This window comes from Harmonia axyridis, chromosome 4 (genome assembly GCF_914767665.1).
Source record: "Harmonia axyridis chromosome 4, icHarAxyr1.1, whole genome shotgun sequence".
Classification (NCBI taxonomy): domain Eukaryota; kingdom Metazoa; phylum Arthropoda; class Insecta; order Coleoptera; family Coccinellidae; genus Harmonia; species Harmonia axyridis.
In genome coordinates, this window is record NC_059504.1 from 25,130,657 (window position 1) to 25,153,466 (window position 22,810).

General features: G+C 37.3%; 2 protein-coding genes across 2 annotated transcripts; both read left to right on the top strand.

Annotated features, from left to right (window-relative positions):
- The first annotated feature begins 14,622 nt into the window (after positions 1-14,622).
- LOC123678631 (52 kDa repressor of the inhibitor of the protein kinase-like) lies at positions 14,623-15,663 on the top strand. Its single transcript, XM_045615762.1, has one exon. It carries the CDS (start codon positions 14,623-14,625, stop codon positions 15,661-15,663), a length of 1,041 nt encoding a protein of 346 aa, XP_045471718.1.
- A 1,651-nt stretch (positions 15,664-17,314) lies between these two features.
- LOC123679020 (zinc finger X-chromosomal protein-like) lies at positions 17,315-21,673 on the top strand. Its single transcript, XM_045616331.1, has 3 exons — positions 17,315-17,776; positions 17,845-17,908; positions 19,656-21,673. The coding sequence occupies exons 1-3, from the start codon at positions 17,629-17,631 to the stop codon at positions 21,511-21,513; spliced, it is 2,070 nt and encodes a 689-aa protein (XP_045472287.1). The 5' UTR covers positions 17,315-17,628; the 3' UTR covers positions 21,514-21,673.
- The last annotated feature ends 1,137 nt before the right edge of the window (positions 21,674-22,810 follow it).

The window sequence follows — 22,810 nt, forward strand, 5'->3', positions numbered from 1 at the left end:
CTTTGAGGTTAATTACCCTGTCCGGTCCGACTCGGGTCGTTAATTGGTGGATGCGCCGATGTATACCCTAAGTGAAATTTATTTCTTTGATCTTTCTTTCTCAAGTGGAGTTTGTCTGTTCGGTTCCTTATTGCGATCAACTCTTATTTGGAACTACCAGGCAAGACTCCTTATCTTGAGGAGAGGGGTCGCTAATTTCCGATCTCCGGATCACCGCGGTCTTTTGGGTTAATTACCCTGTCCGGTCTGACTCGAGTCGTGAATTGGTGGATGCGCCGGAGTAAACCCTGTGTGAAATTGATTTCTTAGATCTTTCTTTCTCAAGTGGAGTTTGTCTGTCCGGTTCCTTATTGCGAGCAACTCTTATTTGGAACTACCAGGCAGAACTCCTTATCTTGAGGAGAGGGGTCGCTAATTTCCGATCTCCGGATCACCGTGGTCTTTTGGGCTAATAACCCTGTCCGGTCTGACTCGAGTCTAGAATTGGTGGATGCGCCGAAGTATACCCCGAACGAAATTTATTTCTTAGATCTTTCTTTCTCAAGTGGAGTTTGTCTGTCCGGTTCCTTATTGCGAGCAACTCTTATTCGGAACTACCAGGCAAAACTCATTATCTTGGGGAGAGGGGTCGCTTAATTCCGATCTTCGGATCACAGCGGCCTTTTCGGCGACTTACCCTGTCCGGCCCGACTCTAATCGTGAATTGGTGGATGCGCTGACAAATACCCTACTTGAAATTTATTTCTTAGATCCGTCTTTCTCAAGTGGAATCTGTGTGTCGGGTCCCTTATTGCGAGCAACTCTTATTTGGGACCACCAGACAGAATTCCTTATCTTGTGGAGAGGGATCGCTTATTTCCGATTCACCGATCACCGTGGTCATTTCGGTGAGTCATCCTGCCCAGTCCGAATTGAGATTAATTTTGGTGGATGCGCCGACGAATACCCTGATTGAAATCTGTTTCTAAGACCCAACTTTCTCAAGTGGAATCTGTGTGTCGGGTCCCTTATTGCGAGCAACTCTTATTTGGGACCACCAGACGGAATTCCTTCTCTTGTGGAATGGGGTCGCTTATTTCCGATTCACTGATCACTGTGGTCATTTCGGTGAGTCACCCTGCCCAGTCTGACTTGATATCCATTTTTGTTGGATGCGCCGATACAAGACCTGATTCGAAGATATTGTTCAGGCTTGCTTTTTCTAATAAAGAGGTATCGAACCAGGCCGTACGGAACACAGGATAGGTACTCACATCTAACTTATTAGACTGCATTTCACACGCCAATCTGCATGCTTTCCACGCTTGTCCGCACTTAACCGTTTTTATCATTGCTCAATTTGCCTGCTCACCGCTTACTCATTTCTGCTGCTTGATATACGCCACCTGCTCACCTCACTTAGTTCTCGTTCCGTACCGTGTTGCATTGTAAATATTTGCTTTTGGCGTTTGGTAGCCTTTTGCATTATTGTATATATAGGATAGTATTGTATATAATTTGGTGTTGTACATAAGGGAACGGATATTGTTAAATATAGTGTGTTTCGTCAGGGTGTCTTTTATTTATCTCATAGACATTTACTGCCATTTAGTGAAATAAATCACCACTGGTCAATCGCTCTTACCTTAGATTGAATCGAACCCTTCTCCAACTGTTTAAAAGCTACCCAGGGTCGATAATAGTGAGCGACGTAAGGAATTGTGACCTTATAAAACCTATCGCAATTGGCGCCTGAGGTAATATAGGAGGGAAATAGTAAACAATCATCAATCCGAAGAAAGTCGCCGTCACAAATTGGCGCCCGAGCAGGGACCTGATTTTTTTTGCTATAGGACTGACAGAAGAGCCCTTTAGAGTATTTTTTGTGTAGAATATTTTTCAGAGGATAATGAAGGTGAACAGATTGAGAGCGGAAGAGTTGAGAACCGTACAAGAAAACCGGAAGGAACTGAGAAAGGTGTTGGCACAGGATGTACAGTTCTGTCCCATGGAAAGAGACACCGAGGAAGAACTGAACGATGCCAGTCGAATCCTGAGAAGCTTGGTGGAACATGTTCAAGCTTTTGACGAGGAGAACACCGCGAATGAGGAGTCGCGTATCAGGAGTAGACTCATACACCTACAGAACCGTCTTAGCCTGGTGAGACCGACTACGATGGAGGAACAGGCCAAGGCCGACGAGCTGTCTGAGTTATGGAAACAAACAGACGAGATGCTGGTGGACGCCGTGGTCTTGGCCAAAGCAAAAGTTGCCCGGAATGGGTGGAGGGATGTTTGGGAAAACCCCGAGCTGAGTGGAGCGTCCCAACCAGAGAGAGAGACGTGCGTCTCATCTCCTTCGAGGATCCTCCAATGGAAGACCAACAAACCACCGGCGCTGATAACGGAGGCACCTTCAGGGGAGACCAAACGCAGATTTTGCAGCAGGAAAATAGCGAGGGAGGTTTCTCATTGAATTTCTTCCGGCGGTTACACAACAGGGCTTGTGAAGCTGTCCGTCGACGATTAAACTTCACTAGTCCCTGGAGAACAGATGAAACTTCTGGACCGCTCATGCGAGTGGTGGCTGAGTCGACTCGGAGAATTTCGTTTCCATTTTTGGTGCCCGAGGATTCGAGAGATACCGAAGAGGATATAGCCCACACGACGGCTACAGGAGGTCAAGCTGATCTAGGCAGATCAGATAGTTTGGAGCGAGGCAGAACAGGACAGGACAACAGGACTGGAAGGGATAGATCTTTCAATCAGCTATCCGTACCTGTTTATAAGTGGAATATACAATTCGATGGATCAACCAGCGTTAACGCATTCCTGCAGGAGGTCGAACATCTAGCCGAAACTCGCAAGGTTACCCGACAGTACCTCTTCGAATCTATCTTCGAGTTACTACGGAAGGATGCCAGGGATTGGTATATTCCCAGGAGAGGTACATTCAGAGGTTGGGAAGACTTCAAGGAGCAACTGCGTGAAGCTTTCCTCCCCCTCGACTACGAGGAAACGCTTCTAGAAGAAATAAGGAAACGAACTCAGGGGGAGGACGAAAAGCTGTTGATGTTCGTCACAAGGATGCAGAACCTGTTCCTGAAATTGACCACAAAGCGACCCCCTGAAGAAGATCAGGTAAATATGATCAGGAAGCGTCTGTTGCCGACCCTGCAGAAGGCACTGGCTTTTCAAGAGATCAACAATTATGGCCAACTGTTGTCCAAAGGAAAGGTGTTTGAGTTGGTCCAGTGGCATGCGGACCAATATACTCAACCTCCAGCCCACAAAGGTCTAATCGATGATCCACACCTGGTATATGAAAGACCCCGCCGAAAACTTCCACAGACCTTGACCGTCGAGTCTCCACCGTCAAAGAGGCCGGAAGAAATGAAGCCACCGGAAAATGTACCGAAGTCGACGCCTACGGCCCAGAGGGAAACACCAAACAGGGAGTCTACATCAGTTAGAGTCAAACCCGGAGACTCACCACCCCGTAATGCGAAGGTCGTTCGGTTCGAAGACACCAGGCTCCGAGAACTCCAATGCTGGCGTTGTGGTAAGGTCGGACACTTGAGAAGGGAGTGTCAATCAACGCCGAGGCTGTTTTGTTCCCGATGTGGGAAATAAGGCGTGATGTCCAGGGATTGCCGATGTTCGGAAAACTAGAGCGGAGCTGCCTCGCGGGGAAGAGACAGTTCCGTTCCATGGCATTCCGCCTATCATCCACATGCAGGATAACCGGCCAATAGTCGCTGTCCACATCGGAAGACAGTCCGTGGCAGCCCTGCTAGACACTGGTGCGTCTAAGTCCTTGTTGAGCAAAAAGGCAGCAGAGGCATGCAGGAGGATGAGAGTCTTTCCGTCGGAGATCGCAGATATGGTGACCACAGTGGCCGACGGAAATTCAATCACCGTGGAACAGATGTACGAGCTCATAATTCGGTTTGGGGAGGAGGAGATCAAATCTCGACTCCATTTGGTGCCCCATCTACCGATGGATCTGGTTCTAGGAATGGAGCTGCTGGCTTCGCACGATTTCAAGATTGATTTCCGTACCTCGCAGTGCTTCCTCAAGGGCAAGTTGCTGAAGAGAGCCGTTTCGCCGATCTCCACGCCGTACAACTCGTCGATCAGTTCCTTGCACCGACAGGAAATACGAGTCGTTCAGAAGTTCCCGGAGAAGGAACTCGGAGGTTCCGAAGGAACAAGGATGGCCCAACCGATGATTAAACCAAAAAAGCCTAGATACCGTCCGAGTAAGCGCAAGATGCAGAAAATCGAGGAACAGGTCTGTATGGCCAAGAACACGACCCGATGTCCGTGGTACACCAAGAAATACCAGGAGGTCTTGAAGAATCCTGCGAAATTTCCAGATTACCGGATACAGGAGGGAAGGTTATACAGGGTCTTTCACGAGGAACCTCACCCATATTTATACGGGAAACTACTGAACGTATTTTCATGAAATTCAGCACTTATAAGTATTTCACGATGCTGATGAAATCTAAAATATTTTCAAGGCATGAGCACCTCCGGTTTTTCCGGAAATGACGTCAACTTCCGTTTTTCAAATTAGAACACCATTTTTTATTGCAGAAATAGATTCCTTAGAAAATTTCAAGTTATTTTGATGTTACATTTTTCAGTTTTGGTTGAAAAAGTCTCTCTGAGCGGGAAAATTCGAAAAAAAAATCGAAAATAGAGCTCCGCTGAAACAAGAATAACTTCGAGGTTTTTGTTGGAAAATTTTCATTTTTGGGATTTTTCAAGATGTAAGATTGATGTATCCACTTTAAAAATCGAAATCGCGATTCATGATACAGGGGGTAAAAAATCGCTTTCAAAGTTAGGGATGACAAAATCGTGAAAAATCAATTTTTTCAAATTAGAACCCCATATTTTTATGACAGATATTGAATCTACGTTAAAAAATAATGTGAGTGTATGCATCACGCCCTTGCCCTAAAGTGGATATTTTCCGAGTTATTCACAAAAAACTGTTTTTCGTCTTGAATTTTCAGCTATTTCTTTTCCCTTCACGCCAAAAAGATGAAATTTTCAGGAACTGTTATTTGAACCATGCTGTAGATTTTTCACCCCTTCTTGAAACCGATTTCAAGTTACTATTAGGAGAACCATGGCAAACTCTCGCAGTTATAACTAGAGAAGATGCTCAAAGTTTTGACAGTTAATTTCTAGACATTTATTTATACGTCTCAGGAATGCTTCTTGCGTTGCTCTTCTTATTTCATCGGGAGGAAGAGATCTGCAAAAGTGTTTAAAAACCAAATTGAGTTTCAAAACTATGAATCTAAAAATCTAAACAAACCTGAACGCATTTCTGACTCGTTCTATGCAGTCCTCATTATCAGTCAGGGGAGTTGAGTAGACAATATTTTTTAACCTACCCCAAACATAATAGTCTAAAGGAGTTAAATCGGGAGAACGTTGTGGCCAAAGATGTGGACCATTGTTCGCCAACCATCGATCTTCAAATAGCCTGTAGAGGATATTTGACACATTGAGTGAATTGTGTGGAGGCGCGCCATGTTGTTGATACCATAAGTCATTATGGTTCTGTACTAGCGGCTCAATTATTTGAGTCAATATGTCAGAATATCTATCTCCTAAGGGAGAACATTCTTTAAATAATGCAAACATGTGTAGTGTTCTATCTTACCAGTTAAAGTCCCATCATAAATGTGAACATCGAGAATTGCATTATTTTTGATGGCGCAAAAAACATTGAAACTCCAGGTCTCTTGAAAGTTCCATTGTCTGAAGTGGTGGTTGTTCTCTTCATCCTAATAATGACTGTTATGCCTATTGAAAGAACCATTCTTTGTGAATTTAGATTGATCTGTCCAAATTATACAGTCCAAAAAGTTTTCATTCTCTTGAAATCGAATCATCATAGCTTCGCAAAACTCTGTTCTCCTGACGAAATCAGTTTCCTTCAAATGCTGTACTCTATTGAATTTATATGGGTGCATTTTATGTTTTTTTAATATTCTCCAAACACTCGATTGAGATAATCCCAGATCAATCTCGGCATCTTTGAGAGAATTTTGAGGATTCACACGAAAATATGCAAGAACTGGAATTTCGTTGTTCTCATCTTCTACTACACTTTTTTCTCTGTGTAGTTTTCTTAACGAAAGATCCGACATTTCTCAAGTTTTTCATGGTTCTGTTAATGGTATCTCTCGTTGGTCTGGGTCGGTCAGTAAACCTCTCAATGAACAGTCGAATCGTTCTATCTACAACTTTATTACATTCTCCATGAAGTAGAATGAGATTTAAATAATCTTCATTGGTAAAATTAGGCATAGTGATCGATTTTATAACTTAATACGAATTATCACCAAATTAATAGTAAACACAAAATGCTACTGAATAAAGAGGAATTTGGCAGATGTAATTAATGATATCTATCATTAAAAAAAAAGAATGTAAAACATGGTAAGTTTTTGCATATGGTTCATAAAGAATTATTTATTTATCACTGGAGAGAAAACCGATGGCCGATTAGTTGAAATAAAGAGGTTTCCGATACAAATTCGAATCAAAATTCGCCTTCTATTTAGGAACAACCTGTAACTTTTTTCTCTTGCATATTAGGGTAGTAAAATCTAAAACATGGTTTAAGTAACAGTTCCTGAAAATTTCATCTTTTTGGCGTGAAGGGAAAAGAAATAGCTGAAAATTCAAGACGAAAAACAGTTTTTGGTGAATAACTCGGAAAATATCCACTTTAGGGCAAGGGCGTGATGCATACACTCACATTATTTTTTAACGTAGATTCAATATCTGTCATAAAAATATGGGGTTCTAATTTGAAAAAATTGATTTTTCACGATTTTGTCATCCCTAACTTTGAAAGCGATTTTTTCACCCCCTGTATCATGAATCGCGATTTCGATTTTTAAAGTGGATACATCAATCTTACATTTCGAAAAATCCAAAAATGAAAATTTTCCATCCAAAAACCTCGAAGTTATTCTTGTTTCAGCGGAGCTCTATTTTCGATTTTTTTTTCGAATTTTCCCGCTCAGAGAGACTTTTTCAACCAAAACTGAAAAATGTTACATCAAAATAACTTGAAATTTTTTAAGGAATCTATTTCTGCAATAAAAAAATGGTGTTCTAATTTGAAAAACGGAAGTTGACGTCATTTCCGGAAAAACCGGAGGTGCTCATGCCTTGAAAATATTTAGATTTAGATTTTTTAGATTTAGATTTCATCAGCATCGTGAAATACTTATAAGTGCTGAATTTCATGAAAATACGTTCAGTAGTTTCCCGTATAAATATGGGTGAGGTTCCTCGTGAAAGACCCTGTATAGATATTTTTGGAGCGCTGATGACTTCACGGAAACAGAGATGGGAACGCCATGGAAACTGTGCATCCCAACCGAGGATCGGCAGTCGATACTGCGGGAGTACCATGATGAGCCGGTGGCTAGTCACTTGGGAATCGCAAAGACCATATCTCGAGTGGCCCAAAGCTACTATTGGCCTGGGATGTTCCGTGAAGCAGCCCAATACGTTCGAAGGTGCAAGCAATGCCAGAAGTACAAGGTTTGCCAACAAAAACCCCCAGGGAAAATGCAACCGTACCACATCACCGAACCATGGCATACTGTATGCACGGATCTAATAGGCCCATTACCTCGCTCCAAAAGGGGTAATAACTTCCTCGTGATGTTCCAGGACCGTTTCTCGAAGTGGATCGAATGCAAACCACTCCGGACAGCCACGGGTAAAGGTGTGTTCCAGGCGTTCTACGACCTAGTGTTGCTGAAATTTGGATGTCCAAAGACCGTTATAAGCGACAATGGTTCTCAATACGACGGACGTCTATTTAGGGAAAACCTGAAGAGTTTGGGTATCCAACATAGGTTTGCTCCGGTCTATTCGCCGCAGTGCAATCCCGTGGAAAGAGCTAACCGGACCATCAAAACCATGATAGCACAATTCTGCGAGCAGGATCATCGCTCCTGGGATGAGCGAGTGGGAGAACTGACTTTCGCCTCTTCTGCAGATGGGACCACAATGCGAATTTGGACTCCCAGAGTGTGAGGCCGTCCATCAAGACGTCCTTATGTTGAAGTCCGAAGTGGGTCGTCGTTGGTCGTGGGGGGAACCATACGAATGGTCGCTAATCCTTTTATGTTTCAGAATAGACATGTCTAGAAAGTAGTAGGACCTATTCGATGTCAGGTTGGTGGATTCCATGTTAGTGCGCCTAGACCAGCTGGTGGTAGAAGCATTCGACTACTGGCCAAGACTGCGAGGGGGTAATGTCCAGGGAATACTTGTGCTCGAAAGAGTTCCCCCAAGATAGTCGAGTCCAAACGAGGTGACAAAAGGGGCCATCGCGAGCTGAAGGAAACCGCAATCAGCAAGCGAAATCAGACCAACCCAATCCCGAGTTCATTGGAATCCAATGCGAGCTGCTGCGACCCGCGACGAACCTCCATCACTGGCCATTGAAGATTAATCCAGGGGTTATGTTGGCCGTCTGCCAATATATTTCTCAACAACGAGGTAGCAGGTGGTGGCAAAAAAAACTGTCGTTTTTTTTTTGGGGAAGTAAGAGGGGTGTGTAACGAAGTGAAATTCGTTACTAGAATCACCCGGTATAATTTGCCCCAGGTTATGAATTCAATAATTATTTTATTAGAATCGCCCAGTGTAATTTGCTCCAGGTTAAGAATTCCATCATTATTCTACCTGTCATATGAGTAGGTTAAAATAAAGTTTTAATCGAAAGCAGTCAAGGTATTTTCCGTCCAGTTCAGAAAAATTCATTTGGAATAATTTCTGATTTATTTATTTCATGAAAATATAACGATGCAATTTAAAATATCAGCCTATGTATAAAAACTTCCGAGCGACACCGCGATAGACGTTATCTCTGTAATATGTTCTTTTTTACATGTTGTAGTTTGTTTTTCATAGGCACACCGCCGATTTTGAGACTCAAAATTTTCCCCTTCCAACCGACATTACAAGTGAAGTATTTCGGAAAAGGAGAATTAGTCTCGCCGGTGTCTTCGAAGTATAAAGATATTTTCCGATTTACTCCTGTCGGCGTCTTCGAACTATATATTTTCTTATAGTTATTGAGCGGATCGTTTTGTGGTTTTCCTTGAGTAACAATTTAGAGTTTAATTTTTAGTTTACAATTTTTCTTTTGAACGTTGGACGTTTTAGTGCCGTATTTTATATTCGTGAATTTGACACTTAGCACGTACACGAAAAGAATTTGAGTTCGTGTGGTGAAGTGGGAAATTCTTAGGATTGGTAAGACCCGTTTTATTCCTGTCTGTATTACCGGTGACTTTCCTGTGTTCCATCGATACTTTCCGAGTGTGATTTATTTGTAATTTATTTTATTTCTTAGATCTTTCTTTCCCAAGTGGAGTTTGTCTGTCCGGTTCCTTATTGCGAGCAACTCTTATTTGGAACTACCAGGCAAAACTCCTTATCTTGGGGCGAGGGGTCGTTTATTTCCGATCTCCGGATCACTGCGGTCTTTGAGGTTAATTACCGTGTCCGGTCCGACTCGAGTCGTTAATTGGTGGATGCGCCGAGGTATACCCTAAGTGAATTTATTTCTTTGATCTTTCTTTCTCAAGTGGAGTTTGTCTGTTCGGTTCCTTATTGCGAGCAACTCTTATTTGGAACTACCAGGCAAGACTCCTCATAAATAAAATAAAACGAAGTAATTTCCACTATGTTATTTAATTGTTAGCAACAATTGTTTCGCCACACTGTGGCTTCATCAGGCTACATTTCTGAACTGATAAGAGTACAAAGGTTTTCGGAATCTTATATAGGAACAAAAAAAAAAGACTCCTTATCTTGAGGAGAGGGGTCGCTAATTTCCGATCTACGGATCACCGCGGTCTTTTGGGTTAATTACCCTGTCCAGTCTGACTCGAGTCGCGAATTGGTGGATGCGCCGGAGTAAACCCTGAGTGAAATTTATTTCTTAGATCTTTCTTTCTCAAGTGGAGTTTGTCTGTCCGGTTCCTTATTGCGAGCAACTCTTATTTGGAACTTCCAGGCAGAACTCCTTATCTTGAGGAGAGGGGTCGCTAATTTCCGATCTCCGGATCACAGTGGTCTTTTGGGCTAATTACCCTATCCGGTCTGACTCGAGTCGTGATTTGGTGGATGCGCCGGAGTAAACCCTGAGTGAAATTTATTTCTTAGATCTTTCTTTCTCAAGTGGAGTTTGTCTGTCCGGTTCCTTATTGCGAGCAACTCTTATTTTGAACTACCAGGCAGAACTCCTTATCTTGAGGAGAGGGGTCGCTAATTTCCGATCCGGATCACCGCGGTCTTTTGGGCTAATTACCCTGTCCGGTCTGACTCGAGTCGTGAATTGGTGGATGCACCGAAGTATACCCTGAGGGAAATTTATTTCTTAGATCTTTCTTTCTCAAGTGGAGTTTGTCTGTCCGGTTCCTTATTGCGAGCAACTCTTATTTGGAACTACCAGGCAAAACTCCCTATCTTGGGGAGAGGGGTCGCTTAATTCCGATCTCCGGATCACAGCAGCCTTTTCGGCGAATTACCCTGTCCGGTCTGACTCGAGTCTAGAATTGGTGGATGCGCCGAAGTATACCCCGAACGAAATTTATTTCTTAGATCTTTCTTTCTCAAGTGGAGTTTGTCTGTCCGGTTCCTTATTGCGAGCAACTCTTATTCGGAACTACCAGGCAAAACTCATTATCTTGGGGAGAGGGGTCGCTTAATTCCGATCTTCGGATCACAGCGGCCTTTTCGGCGACTTACCCTGTCCGGCCCGACTCTAATCGTGAATTGGTGGATGCGCTGACAAATACCCTACTTGAAATTTATTTCTTAGATCCGTCTGTCTCAAGTGGAATCTGTGTGTCGGGTCCCTTATTGCGAGCAACTCTTATTTGGGACCACCAGACAGAATTCCTTATCTTGTGGAGAGGGATCGCTTATTTCCGATTCACCGATCACCGTGGTCATTTCGGTGAGTCATCCTGCCCAGTCTGACTTGATATCCATTTTTGGTGGATGCGCCGATACAAGACCTGATTCGAAGATATTGTTCAGGCTTGCTTTTTCTAATAAAGAGGTATCGAACCAGGCCGTACGGAACACAGGATAGGTACTCACATCTAACTTATTAGACTGCATTTCACACGCCAATCTGCATGCTTTCCACGCTTGTCCGCACTTAACCGTTTTTATCATTGCTCAATTTGCCTGCTCACCGCTTACTCATTTCTGCTGCTTGATATAGCCACCTGCTCACCTCGCTTAGTTCTCGTTCCGTACCGTGTTGCATTGTAAATATTTGCTTTTGGCGTTTGGTAGCCTTTTGCATTATTGTATATATAGGATAGTATTGTATATTATTTGGTGTTGTACATAAAGGAACGAATATTGTTAAATATAGTGTGTTTCGTCAGGGTGTCTTTTATTTATCTCATAGACATTTACTGCCATTTAGTGAAATAAATCACCACTGGTCAATCGCTCTTACCTTAGATTGAATCGAACCCTTCTCCAACTGTTTAAAAGCTACCCAGGGTCGATAATAGTGAGCGACGTAAGGAATTGCGACCTTATAAAACCTATCGCAATTGGCGCCCGAGGTAATATAGGAGGGAAATAGTAAACAATCATCAATCCGAAGAAAGTCGCCGTCACATTTTTTAGTATTTAAGTGGTACAATACGATATATATATATATATATATATATATATATATATATATATATATATATATATATATAATTTGATTCAATTATTTCATTAATTTCTGTTCACAATTGTTAATTTGCATCTTAATTATGTGCAATAAAAAGTATGTCAAAATTCGTTGGGTATTATTACTTAAGTAAAAATTAAGTTGGATGCAAAACCTCACTGAAATATTGAAAAAACTGTAATTGATATTACAGTTTTTTCACAATTTTCGGTGCAGGTTTTCATTCAAATTGCGAGTTGTTTCGAATTATGAAATAATAAGGCGCCAAATGCGCAGAATCAACATCATTAGTTCCATATCTTGCCCAAAAGGTCGCCACAATCACGCTTATTCATTTTACCGCTGAGTCGTCACTCTTTTCCTCCTTTCTCTATGCACTATGCGTTACCTCATATTATGACAAATATAATAAACAATAAATATATTCAGTATCAACCATAGACCTAATAATAATATGGATACATAGACCTAATATCACAGCTCTATGAATATAACTCAGGTAAAATATAGGAGTGCGCGTGCGCCGCATAGAATTTCAATTTTAACGAGTACCAGTTTCTATCATTTAATGTTCCGTTATTCGTGTTTATCGATGAAAAGTATTAGGTGTATCTGAAAAAATTAAATTTAATTTTTTCACAATCAATATCAATTTCAAACATCAAGGTATAGAATAGAAAGTAGTTCGAGCACGTGCGCATGCCTCAACTAAGAACCACAGACAACTAAATATATAAGAAGTGCTAACGCCGTGCTTAAGATGTTTTTAGACATCTTAGCCGTGCTAAATGAAGGCAACAATATGGCCGATATTTTGTCCGCCATCGCTGAGTGATTTACATGGCGGAAAAATTTGAATATGAAGGCATGGTTATTCATTGAAATTGTTGTAATATTTTTAGAATTCATTTTAGGTTATGTTGTTATTATTTCAAATTAAAACAAAAAATATCATAAGTTTTATTTATCAAAGGCAATTCATATATTTGCTTGAAATTGTAATTATTTACAAAAATCAATACATAAATATTCATTATATTGGGAGATTAACACTATAATTGAATGAAAAAAAATACCTATTTATACCTTCTTCATAAAATTCTATCTGATGAACAACTGAATTGGTACATTTCTGAAGCAATATTTCAAATTTCTACAAATACATGAAAAATAAAAAATCTTCAGTTGGATTAATCTATCGTCCTACGTCATATAGTGCTCATTTCGTAATTCACTTTAATTATCACAGGTCTTCTTTGGTACTTCATTTTCAGCTCATTTGGAGGTTGTAGGTGGAGATATGAAAAAAAAATTATAAATAGCGATCAATTAGTAATTCATTTTAATTTGATATGATAATTCTGGATCACGTAGATGGTTATTGTTAGAATCATAAATAATTTCCATACAAGAAACATTTGGGGAAGTTCTGGAATCATAAGGATGAGGATGATAAATTTGATATTGCAGTAAAGGCCGAGGAACATAATTTAACTTTAATCTAGTTGGTTTTGAAGGATTATTATAATCACAAGTATAATGTTAAAATATACTGCTCTTCAAAAATTAGGGAACTTGATACATACCTATGTACTTCTTTGACATCTTTGTTTTAAATACCATAGTAAAGTAAGAAAAAAACACATGAGTTTTTATGTACAAGTTACATACACACATTTCAGAACATTAGATAGAAAAATTCAGAGTTCCCTATATTTTGAAGACTATACATATATATAATTATGTAAATTGCACAGAAGGGTAGCTTTTTTAAAAAGGTTTATTTCAGCACAATTACAAAGTATGAGTATTCTCTAGTATAAAATCAAAAAGAAGACTGACTACAGGATTGCATATTTGCAACAATTGCAACAATTTTTTTAAGGATTTTACTATTATCAAATTGATAAGTGACTTGAACTAAACTAGTTGGAAGTAATACAAAATTGAAGAATGAAATGTAATAGACATAACTGATTCTATTCAAACGATAATATTGTTTGTAAATATGATTTTTTATTCTACCTTCAATAATATTTGTACTTAGGGGTTGTCCATTAATCACGTGATCTTTTTTTAGCATTTTTTAACCCCCCCTCCCCCATTGGTGATACTTAGTGAGGTTTAAGACCACCCCCCTCCCCCTTCTCAACATCACGTGTATTTTTAGTACCTACAACGAATCTTTTCTGAATATTATCTTAATTTAAATACAGGTATAAACTATAATCTTATTTTATTCTGAAATTAAGGACTATAATAAAAATGTCTACACCTGGTTGCAAGTTTTTTTTTGATTGCCATAACAATAATAATAAACGAAGAGTGTCATCAAAGGAAAAACATGTATTGTACTAGTACATGAATATATTTAATGTATATTGTCCTCGGACCACGGATTAGCAAGACATTCTTCAACACTAACAACTGGATAAGCATCTTACAGGTCAGTTGTTGGCACTGTGCTTTGCACTACACGCCGCGCCGTGCCGCTTAATATTTGTTTAAAAATCGCGCGTTTGACGAAAAAATAAATACACGTGATATCTTCCTACACCCCCCCTCCCCCTTGTGTTATTTTCGTGATTTTTATCAAACCCCTCCCCCCCCTTTCAAGCCTCACGTGATTAATGGACAACCCCTTAGAATTTTGGTTGTCGAGAGCCAAAGTCATGGGCGTAACGAGGGGGGGGTTATTGGGGACGTAATCCCCCCCATTGATCAGAAGGAAAACATTTTTTTGGCAGAACAATAAAAAAATAACTTGGAAGATTTTGCTTTTTCAAAGTTGTTATTGTGGAATTACAGAAGTATCATTGTGAGAAGAAAAATATTTTTAAATTGTACTAATTATTTTGGCTATTAACGATATAATGTTGAAGAAATTGGTTGAGATGGTCAATTCCGCGAAATGTTTTACTGTTCTTGCAGATGAAACGACAGACATCTCAACACAAAAACAAGCATCAATCGGCGTTAGATACCTATACAACAATGATATTAAAGAAGAATTCCTTCAGTTTGTACCTGTTTCTGATTTAACTGGTAAAAACCTTGCGACAGTCATTTTGAAATCATTACGCGAGTTTGGAATTGATACAAAGTATTTGAGGGGGCAAGGATATGATGGGTCCGCTGCAATGAGTGGAAAATTCGAAGGAGCACATGCAGATGTAATGGAAGAGCGTCCGACTGCAATATATTTCCATTGTGTATCCCATAGCTTAAACCTTGCTATAAGTGCATCATGTTCAATTTCTGAGATCAGAAAATGCTGTGGGACTGCAACAAAACTATGTTTGTTTTTTAACACCCCAAAAAGAATGGAGGTTATTACAAGAGCAATTGATAAACTGTTCCCTGAAGCCAAATCTACTCGTCTAAAACAACTCTGTCCAACTAGGTGGGTTGAGCGCCATGATTCAATATTACTACTTCAAGAAATGTTACCTGCTGTCCAGGAGGCTCTTGAAGAAGTTTCACAGTGGAAGGATGTAGAATTAGCGTCGATGGCATCGCAGCTTTTATGTGGACTTCTGAGCTCATCCTTTATAATCAGTTTGCAAGTGATGGCTAGAGTATTTTCCTTAAGTTTACCCCTTGCTCGATTTTTGCAGCATGAACATATCGATCTTTTAAATGCTATGAACATGGTGACTAATCTAAAAGGGACGATAGAAAAAATCAGAACCAATGCTGAAGAAGAATTCGCAACCATATTTAACGCATCAGAGACTATGGCTGAATTACTCAGTACCTCAATAAAAGCCCCAAGAAGAACTGGACGACAAACTCTTAGGTGCAACATTGAAACCGACAATCACAATCCTCAATCATACTTTAAGATATCCCTATTTTTGCCATTTTTAGATCACTTTTTAAGTGAATTAAATAGTCGCTTTCTGAAACATTAAGACGTACTGAAAAGTTTTGAGTGTCTTATACCGACCTCTACCAGTAATGCTGAAGTCACCAGAACACAGGAAGAAAGTTTTAAAAAGCTCCTGAATTTCTATCAGGAAGATATTCAAATTGATGACATCGCTGCCATTGGGGAACTCCATATGTGGTACGAGAGGGTGGAAGATTTGAAAATTAGCTCAAGAAGTCAATCAATTATTACACTGCCTGCCATTAGGATGTTTTCCCCACTATCAACACCCTCCTGAAAATTCTTACCACTCTTCCTGTATCGACATCAACCAGTGAAAGGTCCTTCTTATCACTTAGAAGATTGAAAACATATTTAAGGAAGTATGACCTTCCTTCAAGACCTCGCTGTCTTGAATTTAGACTTTCTTGAATGATTGTATAGAGGAGCTTGATAGCAATTTTTACTTATACATTTATATTTTAGAATATTTTCAATCCTTTTTTAATTCTTACACGTATTTCATTATTTATTAAGTGTAGTATTCAATAGTATAGTATATATTGTGCCTGTATGATGAAATAATTTTTTTAAAAGAGTTTTTCACACAAATTTTCGAATGGAAACGATATCTACACCCCCCCCCCGCTTTTCACTTCAGTTCATGCCACTACCCATAACCCCCCCCATGAGTCAACTCTAGTTACGCCACTGGCCAAAGTAATAAATTAGAACAACACAAATAGGTGATTACTAAGCAGTATACTTTCATTTTGAATCTTTAAATGGTTATATTTAAGAATTAGTCTATATTGAATTGAATATTCCAACCAAACATTTGAAAGAATGACCATCTTCACTCAATAATAACATAATATAACGATTTTCATTTGATGAAAATATATGAAAATTATTCTCATTTTAAGTTGCGATATAATAAAAAGTATATTTTTTGTACTATCTCAATAGAAAACTTCATTTTCGCCCCTTAAGAAGGAAGGAAAAATGTTTTCCTCCCGGCAGGAGTAAAAGTACCATTTTCCTCCTTGACTGATAAAAATGACGACCTTAAAAGTAGTAGAAAAGACTACATACCTAAGGAAAAAAATGCTTTTCTTTCTTGGTATGTAAATAATAAAAATATTATTTATTATAGCTTTTTCCATAAATTCCCAAACAAAAATTAAACTTTGGATAGTCAAAAATGGATTAATATAAGAAAGATTTCAAGCAATTCTTACTCTCGTTTACATTGCTAGAATTCCAAAATATCAAAATAATAATGAGTTTCATTCAAAATAAAAGAAAAATTCAAGATTTTCCAAACGTAAGTCCAATGTTTTGGTCATATGATTTTGACATTGACCCATCTAGCTGCATACCTAAGGAAAAAAATGCTTTTCTTTCTTGGTATGTAAATAATAAAAATATTATTTATTATAGCTTTTTCCATAAATTCCCAAACAAAAATTAAACTTTGGATAGTCGAAAATGGATTAATATAAGAAAGATTTCAAGCAATTCTTACTCTCGTTTACATTGCTAGAATTCCAAAATATCAAAATAATAATGAGTTTCATTCAAAATAAAAGAAAAATTCAAGATTTTCCAAACGTAAGTCCAATGTTTTGGTCATATGATTTTGACATTGACCCATCTAGCTGCATCTCTCTCTTTCATATTCAGCCTGCCGCGAACTCTTCGTGAAAGTCTCGTTAGGGCCTGTCAATTAGGTCTATGGTTATATTATATTTCTATGGTTGTGTCCACTGAACGCAGCCATTTTGAATGGTAGTTGACCTTCTCGTTGTTATCTCTGGTTTATGTATTACTCTATGATTCGTGACTTGACTGACAGACAAGACAAGCCTGGCCGTTTCGTCGTTTGTAAGCAACCATTTCCGAGAGAATTTGAAGATTCTTTTTGTCATTATTAAATGGTCATTCCAAACAATATATAGAGCAATTACAGTATTTTGATTTTTAACCAGCATTTTAAATTCAAGAAATGGATCGAAATTCAGAAGATGGAAATGAAATTATCAAAGTTATTATTGTTGCTGAAGATGGAACCGAAAGTGAGGTTGATTCAAACACTCTCAATTGTATTAATCTTGAAATTTCAAACACCAATGAGAATCTGGAATCAAAAGAAGGTGAATATAAAAATAAATAAAATTCTCATATTACCTGTTGTAATTAACTGTTCAATTTTATTTCACAGATGATGGTATGCTAGAAGAAAATATTTCCCATGAAGACGCTTTGCTACTTGAAAATATTAAAGTGTAAGTTCCACATATTAATGTTTTACTTAAATATATAAGTGATTGCTATGAACAATATTTCTCATTCTGAATTAGTTATTCTACTGAAAATGTTGTTTTAAGAGTACTTTATTATTTCTTTTTAGTTTGTTTATTTATTGTGTATGCCTCGATATGACGCTTATTAATATTTAAAACTGTAGGAAGCAATTAAGCATACCAAACAGTACTAAGATCTGTACCTACCTACTTTGAAGCAAGAAACATTAATAGACAACTCTGTATAAGGTGGTGACAACAAAGCCGTGACACCTACAGTACCAGAAGTTCTGGCAAGGGTCTCTGCTCAATGGTCTATTCAATAAGTACACTGAATAATCTCAAAATTGTTAGAACTCAGTACTTCTAGATTTATTTCAAAATTACATAGTTTTTATTCTGAACATATAAACTCGAATTAACTATTCTTGGTAATGTCCTTTATTCAATAACAGTTATAGTTTATCCAATTGTAACTAACTATAAATAGGGTAAATCGAGGGGTAAATGCACTGGTTAGCCGACCGGCACTGGCTCTCGACCATTCCGTGATTTGAGATAAAATAATAATAAAAATATATCATGTAGTTCAAAATATTTCCGCCGTACGTGTTCTCGACCATTCTACCCTTCCAAGATAGTTTGCATAGTAGGAGTATAGGTCAAAGCTTTTACGCTAAAAATTAGTTTATAATCGTCTATCATAGAAAAGGGTTCTTTCTCGTCCTCTCTTAGAAAAGTGCTTTGTGATATATGACCAGAAAATAGTAATTATTTCTTATTTTAAATGAATTATGTGTGTATATTTTGTTCCATATCAACTATAAGATATATTTTTGAGTCTATTTCAATCAAGAAGCAGATAAATGTATATTTTTTTGTTAAATATTCGGCGGTCGCGAACTGGTATTGGAAAATTTGTATCTTTTATTTCTCGACCAAAGTGGTCGAGAACCAATATGTTTTATCAATAATTGTTTATGTCAACCGATATATTTCTGTTGGATCATTTTCGTTTTTTTTTCGATACCCTGATTCATTTATATATCTACTTTCTGAATATTAGTTTGCGACCACCGAATTAACGTTAAAACACTTATTTCTACCTTTTATTTATTCGCGGTCAAGAACCAATTTGATTGTACTTAACTCTCGACCATTGGTGGTCGGTGTTTTATATTTTATTTACTCATTAGTTTCTAAATAGATTATAAGAGCAAAATAACCAAAAAATGTTGTATGAGTTCCTATTTTGAAATATTTATAGAAAGTGGAAACTTTTGCAAAATAATTTTTTTTTACATTCCGAGTGTTTCTTACTTAATTACCTCATCTAAAACCCATCTGAGTGATAGGTAGTGATGTCGGTAGTACGGTACGAAAGTAACTACTAATCACTCATCTCGCTCTAAAGTTTTTAATAAAATTTTTAAGTGGAACAGCCACTATTATTGATGGTCGAAAACTAACACAAAAATGGTCGAGAACTCTGTGGCGTGGTCGTGAACCGAAGGTTATTGAGATTTTCTATATGTTTTCACATTTCAAAGGTTAAATGCGAAAAGAAAGCTCAAAATTATATGACAAATCATTTAAAATTTGGTGAGTTTATGTGTGAAAAAGTGCTCAAAATCGATGTTTCTGTTAACTGGTCGAGAACCAGTGCATTTACCCTAATTCTTTTCAATTCATAAGTTAAAAATATGTATCATCTATAAATTTTTTGCAGGGAAATGATTGAAGATCCAGAACTGGAATTTGGTGAATATTTTCTATCACAAGATTCAGAAGAAAATTCTGAAAAGGAGTATTATGATGAGTACATAGACAATGAAGAAAACACAGCGTCTAAAAAACGTAAAAGGGGTAGACCATTAGAATCTAATAAAAGAAGAAATCATATTTGTGATATTTGTGGATATTCTACATATCAAAAAAGTCATTATAGACGTCATATTACCATTCACTCTAAGCCAGATGGAATTCGATGTAGCATATGTAGAAGAGAAATGGATGGAAAAGTTGAACTCGCTGATCATATGGAAAGACATAGATGTCAATATGATCGAGATCGATATCAATGTAATCTTTGTTCATATTCATCTAAAAAATTAACAAATGTTAGCCAACATACTGAAATTCATTATAAACCAGAAAAAATGAGATTTGAATGTGAAAATTGTGATTTTAGCACAACTAATCAAACCCTTTATAAAAAACATCTACATACTCATAGAAGCTCAAGGAGTACAAAATGCCCTGTATGTTTAGCAGTATTCCAATCCATGACAGCAAGAAGAAACCACCTTTTGAAATATAAAAATGGTCCAGATCCAAACAAATATCAGTGTCCTGAATGTTCATATAGGACTATAAAATTTAATAATTTCAAACAACATATGGTTGTCCATCGTAATGAATATGAAATCGAAATGTTTCAGTGTACATACTGTCCTTTCAAATCAAAGAGAAAAACAGATTTGAGACAGCATATTATTGTAAAACACAAAACTGATGAAGAAGTTCATTTGTTCAAATGTGATTTTTGTTCATATGAATCTAGAAGAGGAAACCATCTGACAAGTCATATGAAGAACCGTCACCAGAGAGAAATAATCATGAAAAAATGTGGATTATGCTCTTACAAAACAGTTTCTCAAGTGCTAATTGAAAAGCATTGTAATATACATTCCAAGATTCCTGAGCAATTTTTCCTTTGTACTTCATGTGGTTCAGGCTTTTTATCCCCAAAACTTCTCGAGGCCCATATGGAAACGTCCCATTTAAATGATGAACAAGATTCTGGTGATGATTTGATTGCCGAACATGTACCTAAAATTGAGCCCTTTGATGAAGATCTAGGTTATTCTGTTGAATTACATAAAATAAGGATTGAGGATGATGAAGGTTACTTTATAGATGAAGATATAGATACTGTATATTGTTGTCAATTTCCCCAATGTGAATTCAATTGTACCGTTGAAAGAGATGCAAAGATACATAAAACAATCAGTCATAACAAAAGAGGAGATGATAATCGATGTCCAGAATGTACATTTCATACAACATCCAGGTATCTTTATTTGGATCATTTAAAAGTACATAAAATCGATATTGAACATCTAAAGCCTCATTTGTGTCATATTTGTGGTACAAGGTGGATTCGTCAGGGTGATTTAACTAGACATTTGTCAGCTCATTGGGGAAATGATGCCTACCAAAAAAAGAAGGCTACTATCAAACAGGAAAACAATAATTCAGAAAAAAGAGTATTGGAGTGTTCATTATGTTCTTATACTACAAGGTTGAGACTATGTTTGTATAAGCACATGCAAAAGCATGGAGAAGATCATCAAAAAAATTTCATCAAATACATAGAAGACGATAATTCATATACAACAGATGACATCGATATGTATATAGCTGATAATAATTTGAATGTAGATCACATAGATGATGATAATGAATTAAATTTCGATGATCTCTATGAAGACGATGAGGATTCTTATGAGAGTGGAAACAATACACACAAAGAAGATGATGTAATCAATAACCTAATACATAATTTCACTGTAAAATATTTATAGGAAAAAAAATATTTTGAAGATATGAATTGTATAAAGTTGAAACCAAATTTTTTTATGAAATAAGTGCCATTATTTCAAGTATTTATATGTATATAATGACAAAATTTTTCTTTAATGTAATTGTATAGTAATATGTGATAAACTTCAGGTTCAAAATTAATAGCATTTTTCTTTCTAAATTAATTGCATTTTCTTACAAACTTAATTGTATTAAGTTTAAACATTACTTGATTCTTATCAATAAAATTGATACTGCATGCAAAAATACAAAACTGGATAAATGCAGTTTCAATAGTTTCACATAAATGAAATCAAGAGATGGCTAAAAATATTAGGTGGATTACTCTATGGTGAATTTTTTGATGTATATGAAATATTTATTTATTTATAATTCAAGGACAAGCCATTTTATATTATAGTTTTGTCAAAACGTTCTTCTCCGATTTGATCCCTTATTCAAAATCGATGCTTGAAAATGTTTTGTTACCCATTCTCAGTTGAAAAAAAGCGGATAAATTGTTATTCGATATATAAATTTTACACAAATGATAATGAAATTCAATAATAGGCGGAAAAATGTGAACTAAAATTTCAGATAGACCTTTTTTTTTTCTTTTTTGCTGTGCGTGGTTTTGGGAGAAAATTTAAATTTCAAATAATGGAAACTGAAAAATATACATTCTGAAATGTTCTCTAAATCTCCCATATACAGGGGATATGTATTTTCATGAAAATTTTCTTGGAAGTGCTACTCTATTTTCACTTTCCAAATTAGGCGAGTTCAGCCAAAATAAAACGCTAATAATAACGAAAGCAAACTTGGAAATTAAAATCAATATTAAAAATATATAAAATATTTTTTCTCATCATAACATAACCTTCAAGAAGAACAAAAAATAAGGCCACTGTCACGAGGCGGATGCAGGATTTCTTAAAGGGGCGCAAAGTTACGAATTCACTTGAAAGTTATATGATATATGAGGTAGTCTTTTTTCATCCTCGATTAGTTGTCCAATTATTCAATTCAATCTGCTCATACAATAACCGAAAGTTTACTACTTCAGAAATCAAAGGAAGACAAATTCTAACTTGGAAAACGTGTTTCTGGAATGTTTTCATGATCAATAAAATGGAAGAATACATTGAAAATTCATTGCGAAATCGGATGAACATACTGAATACTATCTTTAACTGGGCCTAGATCTTTTTTGAACACAAGCCCTCAACCTCAAATATTACGCATACAAAAAAAACTTGATCTTCTGAAATAATTCACAAAATTACTCTGCTCAGGTTT